General features: G+C 44.2%; 1 protein-coding gene and 1 long non-coding RNA gene across 4 annotated transcripts in view; one reads left to right on the top strand and one right to left on the bottom strand.

Annotated features, from left to right (window-relative positions):
- The window catches only part of LOC310884422, an 84,522-nt gene that overhangs the window by 18,835 nt on the left and 49,262 nt on the right, over window positions 1–16,425 (bottom strand). The window lies entirely within an intron of this gene.
- LOC310884421 (3 beta-hydroxysteroid dehydrogenase type 7-like) lies at window positions 491–15,386 on the top strand. Its single transcript, XM_083806203.1, has 6 exons — window positions 491–705; window positions 4,130–4,285; window positions 7,562–7,670; window positions 11,668–11,767; window positions 12,640–12,802; window positions 13,828–15,386. The coding sequence occupies exons 1-6, from the start codon at window positions 549–551 to the stop codon at window positions 14,262–14,264; spliced, it is 1,122 nt and encodes a 373-aa protein (XP_083662329.1). The 5' UTR covers window positions 491–548; the 3' UTR covers window positions 14,265–15,386.

Below are 16,425 nucleotides of genomic sequence, written 5' to 3'. Positions count from 1 at the left end.
GCCTGGTCTTGAACCTGCCTGTGTTTTGCACACTGTGGCAAAGCACTGGCTAAAATCTGCTGCTGTTTCACCATCTATACAAAGTCATTAGTGCACGCACATTAGATTGTTTTGTAGCTTCATACTAAAAGCTGAATGCCCTGAGTGCATCTCTAGGACATGCAGCCTTTGCACAGGCCCCAGAGAGGTCTAGGCTATGACAGGCCAGGGCTGGCTAGGATGGAGAACACCTGGCATCACTATTTTGGGCTGAGAATGGCCACGTACCAATACAAGCTGGAGGTGTCCCACTGATCCCACGCTACCAGGGTGGAAGGGAAAGGTTGAGTCAGAAAGCCCAGAACTGGCCCGTACATAGCATCAGTGTGTCTGGGGCAGCGCTTGTGTGACTGTGCCAACAAAAACCTGGCTTACTGGTTGGAGTTAATGTTCAGCCAGTTACACTTTGTGAGGGTTAAACTTCAGACTTCGTTCAGAAAACACACTGAGATCAACAATGCACGATAGGATCTTGGCCACAGCCTTCTCTATACTCCTCAACCACAAAAATGTCTTCAGAAATGGATAGAGCCCAGGTCTACCTGGTGACAGGAGGATGTGGTTTTATTGGCAAAAAGATCGTAGAGCTCCTGTCTCAACAAGACTACATCAAAGAGGTCAGAGTTTTTGATTCAGGAGCAAGAGAAGAAGAAAAATTCATCCCAGGTAAGACAAGGGCATCATCTTGTATTATTGGCCATAACCCTCCCTCTTTCAAGACAGCTGGTATTATACTGGGGAAGGAACCTGGATTAAACAGACTGCATGGAGCATAACTTCCAGCTCGGGGGTGTTCAGCACTGGACCACATCAAAGCAAAATGCTCCACAGGGAGTAGCAGCAGTTGGTCTATTGCAGGGAGGAGCCAAATCCCCACCAGGGACCAGATATAAGGAGAAACATACTCACTGGGTACCTCACACGGGATCTTGGCTGCCCAGTTGGTTCAGCTCACCCACTCAAACAGCAAAGGGACAAACCCCCATGCTCCTGACCTGCTCCAACCAGTTAGCAATTCTGAGAAGACAACCAAATACCTTACAATAATAGAATCAGTGCTCAGAAGCTCCGTGTCTGCTAGAGATATTGTGAAATAAATTAATAATTGAGAGAAACCTGTAGTCTTACTGTGCTGTGCAAAAAGTGGAAGAGGTGAGGCTCAGTAAATATGCTCCAAGATACTAAATTAATCCATTTGATCATATTCTGAGTGCTGCCTTCTGAAGTTTCACCAGGGCTGATTACAGTGAGATATGCTGGGGAAAAGCAACCCGTTTTACTGGATTTGAGAGCACCCACCCCAAACAAGCCAACACAGCTCACAGTGCTCTGCAGTTAATGGTGGGCGGCCCAAACCCTCAGCCTGCTTCGAATGAGACCCAAAAAAAAGTGACACGGGAGTTCCTATCTGATAAGAGGTATCGATAAAGAGGAGACGGACTTCAGCAAGTTAAAAAATTCTCAGGGAAATGTCACTACCAGAAGTACTTCCTCAGCAGATGAAATCACCATACTGCTTTCCTCGGGCTTCAAGTAACCAGTTGCTTTAAAAGCACCCAAAACTGAAAGGAAAAGCTGTTTAATCATTAAGGAGCTCCTATAATCCCTGCCTTTAGCCCTTAGGCTAAAAGGGCTGATGTTCCTTCTCCTTGGTTCACAGTTTTGTATCTCCGGGCACTGCTCTCTTCTGGAGAGGTGGCACCAAGGGCAAGACAGGAGCCAGGAGTTTTCTTCTGTCCCACAAACTATTCCCCATTTATGCCTGTCGATACAATTATGCCTTTTGCCCAGTTGCACAACTGTGGCAATAGGCAGTCTAGCCCAACCTAACCCTTTCATGAATTGGGTTGGGCCCACTGCCTCTTCCCTACTAAGCCCAGTATGTTCTCTTTGTCCCTATCATATTTTCATATTTCACTCTTTTTTTTGATTCCCTTCAGCCTCCATTAGTTACAATCAGCTTGTACTCTAATCCTCCAGCGTACTTTGAGTCCCTCCCAGTTTGATGTTATCTGCTGATTTAATGAACAAATATGCCAGGTTCTTGATGAAAACAATAAAAAGCCCCAAATACAGCAATAAGCACTGGAGAGCCTCAGGGCAGCCACCTCCCACAGCTGGCAGCTCCCTGGGCGCTGTAACTCAGCCAGCTTTGTGCTCACCCTCATGTGGATTGCTTAGACCACATTTGACTGACTTGCGTATGAGAATGACACAGAGTTTCCAAAGCCCTTCTAAAATCAAGATAGATGACATTGACTTGTTCCACTACATCTACTCAGCCTACTAGCTTGTCGTAAGAACAAAGGAGATTTATCTGACATGATTCATTCTTGCCAGATCCATGTCACTTGCTACTATTCTCCAGGTTATCCCACTGGTGCTTACACACATGTTGTTTAAGTCCTGAAATTCCTGGTGTTGAAGTTAAGCTGTTCCATAATTCCCTGGCTCTTCTTTACCTCCTTTCTAAGCACAGGTGTTTCATTTGCTCTATTTCAGCACCTCCTCCAAAAGTCCTCCAAAGTACCTGATAAAGCAATAAAGCCGCAGTTACATCCATCACCCCATTAGTAGCCCTGGATAACACTCACCAGTGCTATCAATTTGAAAATTGGTCTTGGTGCTTGCCACCTCACTCCTTACAGCTGAGCTCTCGTTGTTCTCTTGTTGGTCTTAATTGCACCAGCTGCCCTACGACAGTGATTAGAAAGAAGCTATATAACACTTCAGCCCAACCTCTATCAGGCTTTTCTTCATGGCTGAGTAGGAGCAAGCTGTCCCCACCGTGAGGCTGCTGACCCTCTGCTCCCCTGTCAGCACAGCCTTTCAGCAGGAGTGTCCTTCAGGCAAGTGCATCCTCTCTGCTACATGGGCAATGCCTTTTCCCTCTATTTGTGCTGAATCAGCTCTATCTGTTAATATTAAATATCCTACTGCTATGGGCTAGCTCTCCAAGTCTTGGTGATGCTACTTAAGAAATCAGATTAATGCTTTAGTTAAACTTCTGCCTTTTCCTGTGTCCCATGCTTCTTGGCAAATGCAAACCTAGCATCCTCAGTTTTGTCTCTCCTTTGAATTCACAAGGAATTGCTCTGTTCTTTTATCCCCTTGTACTTACAGTAGTTCACTGAGGGCTTCCATGTCATAACAGTTCCATAGCTGGAGTCACACACCGTTCCCTGAGCTGCTCCTGTGCTTGATCCTTCAGGAATCACTACCCTGATTCCTGACTGAGTGGGGCTCTTCTGGAAGCCCCCAGCCCAGGGCACAGGAGACATCTCTGTCCCAAAGCAGTCCTGTGGCTGCCTGGCTTGCTACAAAAGTCCTGGGGAGCATGGCTTCCTGACCCAGCTTCTTGCTGGCCTATTCCCAACTACAGAAAAAGGGAAAAATCCCACTGAAATGTTACAACACCATCTCAAAGCATGAAAACTAGTAGTAGATGCCAACTATAGCCATGTATGGAGCAGCTATTTTGAGAGACAAGGGGAAGGGAAAAACAACAAACCAGCTTTCTGAATGGCTCAAAGAGAGGAATTTCCTATGAAACTTCAACTGACCTGTTACGTTATTTCCCATCCCCACCTATACTATCTGCAGTTTAAATAAAGCTTTGTGCAATGTCCCTCAAGCTTGCTTGGTGTTATTCCCACCATGCTGTAGAAGTTTTCTGCCTTAAGGAAATTGCGTGGGACAGCTTCCCCATTCACACGTCCTGCAGCCAGTCCTGCTGCCAGCTGCAGCTCTAGGCGAGCCATCTCCCAGCCTTGCTCAGAGCTATCCTTGGCTGCATGCGAGAGATGTGCAATGACAGCTGCAGTTATTCCGACACACAGTTGGTGTAAACTGGCCAAGTGCTGTGCTGAATTAAACCAGATGCAGATCTGGTTTCTTGGGGTTCAAAAAGTGGGGATGTATTTTTCCCCAGTGTGATGTATTCAAATGGTAGAGTTGTCAGCGTGCTGCTGCTTGCCCTGCTAAGAGGAAAGCTTCCCAAGCAGGATCTTCATCCTGCAAGAAGGTGAGGATGCTGTTTTGTATTTTTTTTTTTTCCCCCTGTATTTATGCTTATATTATTCTTCTCCAGCTACCACTCATGTGACAGTGATGAAAGGAGACATTCGAGACTACAATCTGCTCCTTGCTGCCATGCGGGGTGTTCACGTGGTTATTCACACAGCTGCTATTGTGGACTACAGAAACACTGTGCCCTTCTGGGAAATGAAAGCTGTCAACGTTGGGGGTAAGCTCTTTAAAACAGGCAATTAAATACAGACTTAAATTCACACGGCTCGGTGTGGAGTCATACAAGAGGCTACAACATATGTATCCTCTCTGACTTTGTGCTCCCGTGTCCCCTGATTGTCAGAAGCACCACTCTGCTGTGAGATGAGAAAGGTGCACTTCCAGCGGGGAGGTTTCTGCCTATGCCCTCTGTTGCTCAGGGCAGGCTGTGCTGCTCCTCTGCACAGCTGTAAAGCTAAATCTCATGAAGTCAGATCTGGAGCCAGATATTGTGCAAGTTACTCTGATCAGGGGTACAACGTTCACTAATAGCACTGATTCAGAACATACTAAATGGTTTCTTACAGCTACAGGTCTGTGAGAAAGACTGTGATCAAAAATTAACCCCTGTTCTAGATACCTTGTAGCTTTCCTGGGAAGGGTCAGAAAATAGCTACCCTGTACACCCACCAGTGCAAGACACTATCAGTTGAGCTGCATCCATGCTATAAGAGAGTGATGTTATTTTTAATAGTCACAGAGGTAGCAACTGCTACATATCTATAAGCCACACATAACCAAGATCTCCATGACTCCTTCTATCACCAAGAGCTGATTTCATGTTAGGTGCAAGATCTGCTTAAAGAAAACATGTTCATAAATCTGTGAAATAAGTACGGGCTATAAAGATAATGAAATCCCTATTACAGCAGCAATTCCAATGGCACCTTAGGCTGTTAGCTACTAAAACAGTCGTTAACCACAAGGAAACAATTTTATAGATGTGTGTGTATATACACATACATACTATATATACATACATGCATGCACATCTCACTTGGTTACTGCTTAGGGCTACTCCTACTTTCTGATATATTCAAGGGCAACATTTAAATTCCATCCATTCATTGCTGTAGTTTTCAAAACCAGATGCTTTTAAGAGCTTGTATTGCGTGTGTGTACCAAGAATACCCAGAGCCTGAGGGTTCCTGCTGCCTTTTAATGGCTTTGTGAGATCTTCCTCTTCATTGTCTGCTTGCTATGAGCGAGGTATTTTAGTGCACTGAGGTTTCCACTGATAACAGCGAACTCAGGCAACACCCCTGTTCAGCAAACCAAGCCTCTTGCAGGTGCTTGTGACAACCCCAGAACACCCCACAGCCTGTGTTTCTGCAAGGTGACTGGTGGCTGAGTGCCTCTTTGGGGAGCAGATGGAGGTGGCTCAGCAGGAGCCTCATCTGCAGAGACAATCTGTTCTGCACTTGTGCCTTCCCTTGGACGGCTTCATGTGGGCCTCCCCAAACTGAGGCTGCTGCCTTCACTAGGACTGCTTGAAATCTTAAATGCTGAGATTCGTCTAAACTTTTCCATTAATCATAGCAGGTAAAATAATAAAACTGAATTGTATTTGACACCTACTGTAAACTTCATAGAAGAAGGAAAAAAAAGTCAGGACAGGTCAACTACATAATCTTAGTTGGCTTCTCTGTGCAGCTCAGGCCACAGAAATTCATCCAATTACTGCCTTAAGCCCAGTAATTTGTGGCTAAATTGGCTATGCCTTTTCAAAGGACTTTTGCCTAGAATTAAGGACTGCAAGTTAATGGGCTATCTATCACGTCTTTCAGCAAGCCATAACGATGCTTAGGAGTATTAGTGTGGCTACGGCTAATTACTAGTGCTGGCAAAAATTTACACCTTTGTTCTGCCTTGTTTCTCCTCTGTTTCAGCCACTGGTTTCTGAATCGTGTTACAGTCTTGACTAGACTGAGGAGCCCTCTCCTAAAAGAATTTTTTCCATCTAGTCAGTCTTTTTAATCTGTTTTTTGTTAAGCTGAATGAATTTTAACTCATCTGTTTCCAGTGATATTTATCTACAAGGGTTCTCAGTAAACTTTATATAGTGACAGGCCAATGAAGAAGTAAATTGATTGTTTTCTACTGGGTCTTCCTATTGACTCATGCTCTCTGAAATTATCCTAAGCTCAGGACTTCCTTGATAATTTAAGATCTTGCCTATAACAACAAGAACAGAAATTGCAAGCCCTCCTGAGCAAGATCCGCAGCGTGGCTCAAGGGCAGATCCTGATTAGCCAGGTATGAATAGAGCAGAGACTTTTGGAAACCAGCTCTATGAGCAGCTTCCTTTAAGATCTGCCTGATCAGATTTGAAGGCCCATCAATATGCATCCATGGCTTTGTTGTTGTCATTCGGGTTATTGTAGAATCAGCTTGATTGAATCATGATAATTGCAAAACTCCCCCTGGAAGAGTTGCAAATCATTAAAAAAAAAAAAAATAAATCACAAAACCACACACTGACCCACAAGCTCAGCCAGAAGCAGCATAGATACTGCTCTCAGTATTAGTTAACCTGACTGCTGTCTGGTTACCACACTACCTGAAGCAAACCAGTTACAAACAGCTTTCACTCAAGTAGCAAATTCTCAGCTCTTTAAGTTGAGAAACCAAGACATGAGTCACTGGGTTGTCCATAACATGTGCGAACTAATGACACTTGGAACATTGCAAGCTAAGATCAATGCTGGATATTACTATCTTTACTGTCAAATCCGTCCTTGTTCCCCTAGACAGGTACTGTTCCCACGTTCCTAAAAAGGAATAAATACTTTTTCTGAACAAAGATGACAAAAAAAATAGGGGTTTTTTTGTGCCAAATTACTCCGCTGTTTCCCTGTTTCAAATGGGAGACTCAGACTAGGACTACATGAAATGTATTATGAGATATTTCTGCCCTTCTTGAACCAAATCATGCTTCAGTTTCATCTGGATTTCATGTGGATTTGTAAGCTGCACTTACTATTTTATTTAACATTTTGTAGCTACCAGGAATCTGTTGCAATGTTTTTCACCCTACAGTCACTTCCATAGAGCAGTATATGCAACTAAAACACCAATTATTTTGCCAGAAGGCTGCAATTCACCATTTGACAGTCTGTCCATGCATCAAAAAAAGATGGACAACATGGAATTTTGCTCTGCCAAGCTGTCAGCTTCTTTTTTGTTAACAACTATTAAGTCAAAGTTACGTCAGTTGCTAATAGCCGTAGAGATTAAGCCACTTTATAGATGAAGATTTAGCTGTGGCTCTCATGTTATGAACCATCCATACCTGTGCAAATATACCTGAGGAACGGCAGCCTTGACCTATGGCTTTACATTTTTTTTGGCCATGAAAAGGATGGATCTAGTCCAAGTCAGCATCTCAAGCCTGGAAATCTCATTTGACTTGCATAACAGAAACCAAAGCAAGGCAGTTAATGTTTGTCCTCAGGTACTGAAAACGTGCTAAGGGCCTGCTCTGTCCTGAACATCCCATACGTTGTCTACACAAGCTCCATTGCTGCGGTGGGACCTAACACCTTGTGTGAGCCCATGCGCAGATAAGGCCAAACAAATCTTTTGCATCACTCTGGATTTCCAGTTAAACAGCAATGAAGCTGCAAACAGCTGGAGATTTTTGCTGTGACTCCAAAGGACAATGTGTGCTCCTGTTCCTGTTGATTCATTTACTCTTTCTTGGAAATCCCTCTTTGCTCTTCATCTTCAGGAATCACAGCTCTTCCCAGCCAAAACTTGACCAGCAGTGGATGTTACTGATTGAAAGTTGATTGAGAGGTGTAGGACCCAACTGCACCTCCAGGCTGTCCTCTGTATGTATGGACCTGCTCCTCTAAGCCCTAAAATCAGTTTGGCATTAGATCTGAGCTGCTCAGGGTTTGAGCTTGTGTTTTACCCTGCTGTTGGGTCTGAGTTTTCACTCTCCTCCTCACGCTGAGTTGACCCAAAGGGCAGGTGATGCTCTGTCACCAACCCACTTTCCTCTTTTTCAGCTCCACAGTGAAATAGCTAGTGAACCTGTACCAAGCTCCTAGTAACAAGAGATCAAATGTATACAGACTATTTTAGCACGACCTCAGAAGAGGGTACATTGGTAACATAGTCTTGGGCCACACCTGCATTTGGTGTGCAGTTGCCTTGTAGTGTTCTTGTGTAGTTGCACTCTCTGTGACCAGGCTCTGACCTGGCAATGGCACCCTATCCCTCAAAATACCTTTCCCTGGGAAGTGCTTGCTAGGGTTAGCTCCTGGACTTTCTGCTTTTGGGCACATGCTCAACCCACCTCTTCTGCATGTGGCTCCTTCAAGACTAACCCACAGACTCAGAAGATGCAGTAGAGCTTAGAAACCCTCTTGGGGCAAAGATGGGATTTGGAACAATGTAAAGAGAGTCGCCAGTATTGGGGTGTTGTTTTTTTGTTTTTTTTTTTTCTTCTCTTTGGTATCCAGAATAGCCTTTCACAACCAGCTGACATTCCTGCTCAGGATCTGGATACCTTTTGTATTCATGGAGCACAAGGACTTGCACTTCAAACTGGGCTGATATTACTGAAGACCAAGAGCTGAAGTATTAAACTAAATTTGAAGGCAGGTGGAGATAGGGGCAAGTCTGATATGTACCATTGTAAAGCTGCTTGATGATTTCAAGCACAGTTGTATCTACACAGACTGCTCAAACCATGGAAACTTGTGTGCGAGGGGAACTGGCTCAAAACCAAGTTTTGTCTCTACAGGCAGCCAGTCTAGACACAGCTGGCTTCGGTCTCCTGGCTCTAGAAATTTGAGCCTAGCTAGAAAAGGCTGCTTAAGACATAACTTAAAATGACCTACAAGCCTAAATTTCATACTTGCAAGTAAACTAAGGCATAACCCAGTTGTTCTGAACAGTATTTAAGCACCCAAATCCATAGAAATAAATGTCTTATGGAAAAAAAAATCCCTGAGAGCAGGAAACCTCAACCCACTTGGGAGCATGAGCATGAAAAGATCTGGTGTTATTGAAAGGCTATGGAATTTGTCATTAGCATATCTAAATCACTTCTAAAAATGAATGTATGTCCTTGTTTGAATTTTAGTCCTGTGATTTGAGATGCATGTGAATAGGTGATTTGAAAAATCTACCCCAAATCTTGATTGAGAGGACAGTCCTTGGCCTTGTAATGATGCCCAAGTGGGTACAAGCAAATACCCATCCACAATGAGGTTCATTCATAGAGCTGACCATCCTCTTCCCCACCAACTCCCAGTCCTTCCCAGTCACAAACACAAATAAAACCACCACCTAGAGCCTTTATCTCATTCTACAGAACACATTCATGTTCTCCCATCATGCTGGGAGAAAGCCTGCTTGTGAGAGTGGTTCTCGTTCTCTGATGATTTTCACTTTAAACTCCTGGAATTAAAGCGGGAGGAGAGGCACCCAGATAAAAATTACACCACTTGTCCCAGTAGGGAACCCAGTGATGACTGCAAGGCAATGTAATATGTCCATCTCCAGACTGAAAGCACAGGTGCAGTTTCCACATCCCCACCCAATCTGTTCTGCTTTTCTCCCTCGCAGAGCATGATCCAGCCTGCCTGCGTTCCTTTTTCTCTTTCTCTGTCCCCTTTCTCTCTCGTTCCTTGTATAATTTTATTTAACTCACTTTTACATGCTGGGGAATTGACACAGACAAAGGATGATTAGTGTCTGGACAGGGTGATGGGTGCAGGGATAATGCTCACACCTCAGCATCCTACAATAATAGAAAATGCCTCTGTCAGTCTCAATCCCTCTGAGACAGCCACCGCTGAGATACCTTCTGACAATGCTGCTCCAGTCTTATTAGCGTTCAGTTATCTGTGATCGTTTTGAAAAGCAAGAGCATTATGCTGAGCTCTTTGTTACTACTAAGCTTCAAAAGGGGTGGGGGAAGGCAAACACGAGCAGAGCTCTGCAGCCCAGGAATGACAGGCAGGTTGCCCCTTGGTGAAGCTGCTGCTTTTTAAAAGCTTTGCAAGGCAAAAAATAAATTCAGATATAAAAATAAAGCAATTAAAACTAGAACTTCTAGATAACCCCCCTAATTGTCTTGAGCCTCTCCTGGGCTCACAACAAACCGCACACAATCAATCTTTTGTCGTGCTTGTTTTCTGGTTTGTCTCCTGCTCGTCACCCGTAAACACAGGGAAGAGGAGGAGGGCTTTGCGATAAAAGCCAGGGGTGCACGGGGAGGCTGTATTTCTGAAGCTCCTAATTTATTTCTGTTGCTGTAGCACAAGACGGCCCTGATCTCAGCTGGGATATCTGACACACGAGATACCAGACTGCCAAACAGGCAGAAGAAAGGCAGCAGCATTATCCGGGTTTTACACGTGGGGATCTGAGCACAGAAAAGAGCAAGCAAGTTGCCCAAGGTCAAAGAGGGAGCGCCTGAGTCAGAGCTTGCTCTGCCGAGGCCCAGCTTGGCAAAAAGACCCGTGCTGCAGACTGGCTGCACGACCTTGTCGCAGGCCACCCACCTCTCCAGGAGTGGGTCTGAGCCCACCTGCAAAAGGAGCACGATGGCTCTTCGTTGCCCTGCGTGGGGGTACCCCAAGCCTGGTGTTTGCCTACCGTGAGTTTCTGTAGGAGAGCAAAATATAGAGCAAAATAATTTAAAAATGTGAAGAATCCCAGAATCCAAATCCTGAACCAAATCCTGGAACAGACTAGTATGCACTACAACACTGGGACAAAATGGCAGCTGCTTTCTTGGTTCTCCATGGAATTATTTCCAGGCCTGGGAGGGCACTTATGTGTTGGATCCCACTGACTCCCCTCCTCCCTGCTGTAAGTTAGGAGGCACGGCCAGCTGAGGAGCATGTTGCCTTCCTCCGCAGTTACAGCCAAAGGTCCCCAGCATGGCTCCAAGCCCTGCTTGCCCTAAATTGTGGACCTACATTTTTGCTCTTCCCCCAAGCACAATCTGCTAGGGAAGATGAAGGAATAACCTCAGCACAGATCTGGTGATTGCACACCTTCCACAAGCCCACCAGCAGCTTTTGCATCACCAGCAAATGTCTCCCATCTCTAATCAACAATATGAGAAAATTAAGCAGCAGCAGCTTCTTTTAGTTTATAGCTCATGAGAGGCTTCTTGCTACCTCTAATGAAAAAAACAAAGTAGGATTGCTCTCATTTTCCTGCCCTCCATCATCTTGTGCTCTTTCCACCTTGCTCAGCCACTTGAGAGTTGCTTAAAAAGGTAACTGCGCTGCCTTCTAATTTGCCTGCCAGAATATTGTTTGCTTCAATCACACTGTATTAGACAAAAGCAAATCCAACTCTCAGACATCAAATCATGCAAACCTGCCCTATGAACCCACTTCTGCCTAACCCTGCAGAATTGCCTGGTACTTCTCGAGGCTTTATTTCTCCCAGACCGCAGCAAGGATCTTAGACCCGTACAATTCACCACCAGAGGTAAGTCCCTGGAGGGCATGGGCTGCAGAGTAAATCACGCTGTGATGAATGTCTCCCAGCTCTGAGCTCTTCTCCATGTCTCACAATCTATTCCAGAGGAAATGAGGACACCAAATACAGTGGGGAAGTGGAACTTCCTTATGGGAAGACAAAGGCTATGGCAGAAAAACTTGTATTTGAAGCCAATGGAAAAAAGGTACAAAAGTCAGTGGCATCCCTGGTGTTTCAGCACAGGATGAGTGGGAGGAGACAGCTGGTTAGAAAGGCCCCGCATCTCGTATCCAAGTATGTATCCAACTGATTCCTCAGCTGGGTGTACATACCAAAATCCCCAGAGTTTACCAAAGGCTGATATTCGCACCCCATCAGGAACCTGCCAAGCATTTGCAAGATCAAAGAGTGCTGCCCTTTGTGCCTATGTTTAAAATCCACCAAAAGGAGTGGGGCTTTGAAAAGCACTGTGTAAACTTAAGACCTACAAAACCAGGTTCACCTGGTTCATACTGCATAAAGATGTATTTTCAGACATGCCCGAGTGATTTAACAATCAGAAATATTACCCAGACCCAGCCACCTACCTAAGTTGCCTGGCTAGCCGTTTCAGACTCCCAGTAGTCAGCAGACAGGTAAGTCCTTCTAGATGATGAAGCAGAATGTAAAAATGAGACTTTAGTCCTGCCTGGAGCATCTCTCTCCTGGTTACAGTTTGAGGCCAGCCCAGTTTTACTGGCTTCCTCTGATACCTAATTTTGGTTGTTGCAAACACTCCTTCACACCTCAGCTGCAGAAGGGGTTAATGCAGTTAGCACCCTCCACCCAATCTTTCTCAGTGAACAACACCCATATGCAGGTGTGCTTTGTTAAAAATAAATAAATATCAAATGGGCACCACATTGCATTTCTAAGGATCCAAACCAGGCCCTAGCTGTCCAGCCAAAGTTTGCAATGGTTGACTCCTCTAGCCCAATTTCCCCAGGATTTTTGGTTTCATCTGACACACACAACATCATTGTGGAAGGTTTTAGCTCTGAATCCATTTGTCAATAACATCCCTCCCTGATTTTTCAGCTGAGCAACGGTGGCAAACTCACAACCTGCATCATCCGTGCAAACACAGTATACCGGGAGAAGGCAACATTTCTGCGAGACCTGTATTTGTTTGCCAAAGCCGGGAACGATGTGTTGGACTACCTAGAGCCTGAGAACACCGAGCGCAATTCCACGTATGTGGGTGAGTCTCTCTGCTTGTGGTGCTACCAGGCTGTTCTGGTCCCAGGAGATCTTCCATTGCCGCTTACCCATAATTCTTGAAGACAGAAAGATGAGTATGGGGATTGAGCACAAATATTTGTATAACCACAAAACTTGGTCTGGCTAAAAGAATTTTTAATATAGTTGTTTACATATTTAATTTTTTTTTCCTGCGTAGGGCTTCTTTTTTTCTTCCCATCAATGTAGGGAAAAATGTTGTTTAGAAAAAAAAAATAGCAGAAAAGAATAACAGAAACCTATTTTTTCTTTTTCTTCTTTTTTTAGGGTAATGTTTTAAGGATTTTATTGGGGAAGACAGAAATTCAGGAATATTTTTTAAATGTTTTTTGTTGTTGTTTGAAAAGACATATTTTCATTACAAGAAATTACATTAACTATTTATAACTTAGGAAAAGCATTCCTTGAAAAAAAGACTGTACTACATAAGTGATTTTTGCAAGCACTAGAGACTCCTCATGAAACCTATTGAAATAGTTTGTTGTGGTGTTGAATGCGTTACAGGGGAGTGTAACTCACCATTAAATCATGCAGGGCTTTAGTTATTTCTGTGCAGCTCACTTATATGTCTTTTTCCAAAAGTGCAGATAACAGTAGTTTGAAAATGCTGTAATGGAAGAACCAGGCCTAGATAAATCAAGTGACTTCTTCAAAGGCTCACAGCAGAGCCAGGAATAAAAACCTCAAGCTCTGCCTCCCATTCATCCTGCTCTCACTACAAAACACTGCCCTTTTGCTTCGCGTGAACCGGTATCACAAGGAACATTAATTGTCCAGCACAAAGGGGAGACCAAAGGTTTAAAGGCTCTTGGAGGTCTGGATTAACTACTCTGTCTCTCGGCAGTACAGCTGAGTAACATGATGAGTGCTTTCCCTGCTTTGCAGCACCGAAGAAGGCAGACCCAATGCACTCATTCATTCCAAGAGGAAACAGGCAAATCTAGCTCCTCCTGAATGCCTGTCTCTCTCCCCCTCTTATTTCTCCAGGGAATGGTGCATGGATGCATGTTCTTGCAGCAAGGCACCTGCAGCTGAAACCGGACTTACTCGCCGGACAAGTGTATTATTGCTATGATGACAATCCAAGAAGAGGTTTTCTGGTCACGCATCAGCTCCTGTCTTCTGTGGACCCCTCGATAAGGCTAGGCTCACGCATCCCTTACTGGAAGATGTGGTTAATAATACACCTGCACAGGATAATCAAGGCACTCTTGTACCCCTTCTGGAAGCCGCAGCCGTTCCTAAACTTGCCTTTACTGAACACAATAGTCACCACCTTCTCCTATGAGACAGACAAAGCCTTCAGGCACTTTGGGTACAAACCCCTCTTCACCTGGCAGGAGAGCAAGCAGAGAACTGTGCAGTGGCTGAAAGCAGCTGCAGGGAACATATCTTGCCCCCATCTTCATCAGAAGGAGAATTAAGCAGCATGTATGGGTAAGGAGCGAGCACGTTGTTGAACTTCACAACACGCTGTGGTCTTGGGCAGCTGGCGGGATGGCTGTACCCAGCTCACACACTCAGGGAGTCTTCCGTGATAATTTTTGGAAGAGCAAGGAAGCCCAGAAAGTTCTTGCTCTCTTTTAGGGTTTAATGGAAAAGAAAAACACTTTTTTCCCTTTTCCAGAGCTATCTCTTTTAAGATTGTTCATGTTATTCTTAACATATGAACAATTATATCTGTTTTGAAAGATTATTCCTATAAAATAAGCTTGCAGTCTCTTGTATTGACAATGTATAGGCTGACTTACATTCTAACCTTATGCTGGGACATCTGACCAAGCTTAGAGGTGGTTACACATAGGTTGTAACTCAAATTCTCCTACCTCATAGCACTCTAGCAGCAAAACAAATTAAAGCCCACGTTCAGCTGCTGCACAGAAGGCAGACAGCCACTTGGGTGAAGGCCTTGGGGGCTGCACTTATGCTAAATAACACCTGAACTTCAGGCAGAAGAGGGCATCTGAACTCATTCCGTGGTGCTGGAGCTACAGTCCATGGGGGAACGTTTCACAGATAATATTTTCCTAGCACAGATGGGGCGGGCACTTACAGAGGGTTCACAACAAAAGCAAAGCCTGTGGTCGGACCAGTTTACCAGTTCCTCTACCTATAAGGCATGCAGAGGGGCTGACAGACCTACATTAAGCACAATGGATTTCAGTTTTCACCTGAGCTTGGAGGAATGGACTATTTTTACAATACTGGTTAAAATTTAAAATTAGTTCCGTTGTTTTGGGAATGTTTAAGTATTCCTGTGGTCTGTGAACATGTAACCATCTCCTGAGTTTTCCTACAGTTACAGTGTACATATGCACAAATAAAAGCTTATTTTAATTACTTCCCTAATCCTCCTGGAAAAAGCAAGTTTCAGCATGATATCTTTGATAGAAATGATCAAGATTTGCTTCTTGTTAGTCATAGCAATTACTCAGGAAGGAGAGCAAAGTGATACCATGTGAGCTGCCAAGTTAACTTCACTGAAATTCATACTCACAAGAGAATTCTTTGGAAAATGAGCTTGCAAACCCCAAATCATTTGCTCAGGTAATTCATGAATAATTTCAAATGACAAATAAATTTAGGCAAACCAACACAATCTGTTCATAGAGAACGTGGAAAGCTAAACTGTGTAAGTTACCAGTTCCCTCCTTTTTTACTCAATCCTTTGTGCTGGGAAGTTTTTAGGAAAGGCAGTAACAAGATTGCTGGGTTTTCTATTTCATTAACAATTGGCTGTGCAGCTTCCTGCTATAATTTAAATGGTAAATGACGGCTTGCTAAGAATTTGACAAGGAAATATATACCCAATTTCTCATGCGTGTTGCCAGAGCATCGCTGCAGTATGACAACGTTGACTGCAACAGGTTTTGATGCTTCTGAAACCTTGGTTTTATCTTGCCAAAAAAGAGCCACTGGGTGGAGCTGCAAGTCTGTGAGACAGGTACCTTCGCCGTGTGATTTCGAGTGTTGCAACAGCTTTGGCTTGAGCTGTTTTAAAAAAGAATCCAAAGACCTATCCAGAAAGCAAGGCTGACGGATGGGCTGGGGGTACCTGACCATTCAGGTTTGGCCTCACTTTGTGGCATTTGGAGTTTTGGACTTCCCTCTGCTGTCTGGATGCATTCATCTTTTTATCTTCATGTAGTCATAGAGACCAAGGAAATTATTTTTCCACTCGTAACTCAGAAAAGAATAAGTTTGCTTTCTATTAAAAAATATAATGAAATATGGCACTCTGACCTTTGAGAAAACTTGGCTAAGTACAAGAGCTGAGGCTGTCAGTCCCATTCGGAGCCATTGGTTTACTCCTTTGTGGGCTCTGGAGTTACTGAAGGTATCGAGTGGTATAATTGCCAAGCCCCAATACTACCCCAGAGACCAATGTACGCTTGCCTCCTTTCAGAAACCTCGCTGGGAACCTTATCGTGCTTTTCTTCCTATCCTGCTCATCATCATCTATGATTTTGATGCTTAGCAGGATACAGATGACACACAGGATAAGGAGCAGGCGTTTTTAAAGGTAGTTAAGGGCAGCGTTTTTCAAAAGGGCTTGAATAATTTACCTACTTAGCTTTTTTTACA

This window comes from Anser anser (assembly GCF_964211835.1).
Source record: "Anser anser genome assembly, chromosome: 20".
Classification (NCBI taxonomy): Eukaryota; Metazoa; Chordata; class Aves; order Anseriformes; family Anatidae; genus Anser; species Anser anser.
Note: the sequence above shows the minus strand (reverse complement) of the source record. Positions and strands in the feature narration are given on the sequence as shown.

Coding starts and splice junctions, on each gene's coding strand:
- LOC310884421 (XM_083806203.1), top strand. CDS start 549: ATGTCTTCAGAAATGGATAGAGCCCAGGTCTACCTGGTGACAGGAGGA. Junction 706..4,129: donor AGAAGAAAAATTCATCCCAG/GTAAGACAAGGG, acceptor ATTCTTCTCCAG/CTACCACTCATGTGACAGTG. Junction 7,671..11,667: donor TTGTGTGAGCCCATGCGCAG/ATAAGGCCAAAC, acceptor AATCTATTCCAG/AGGAAATGAGGACACCAAAT.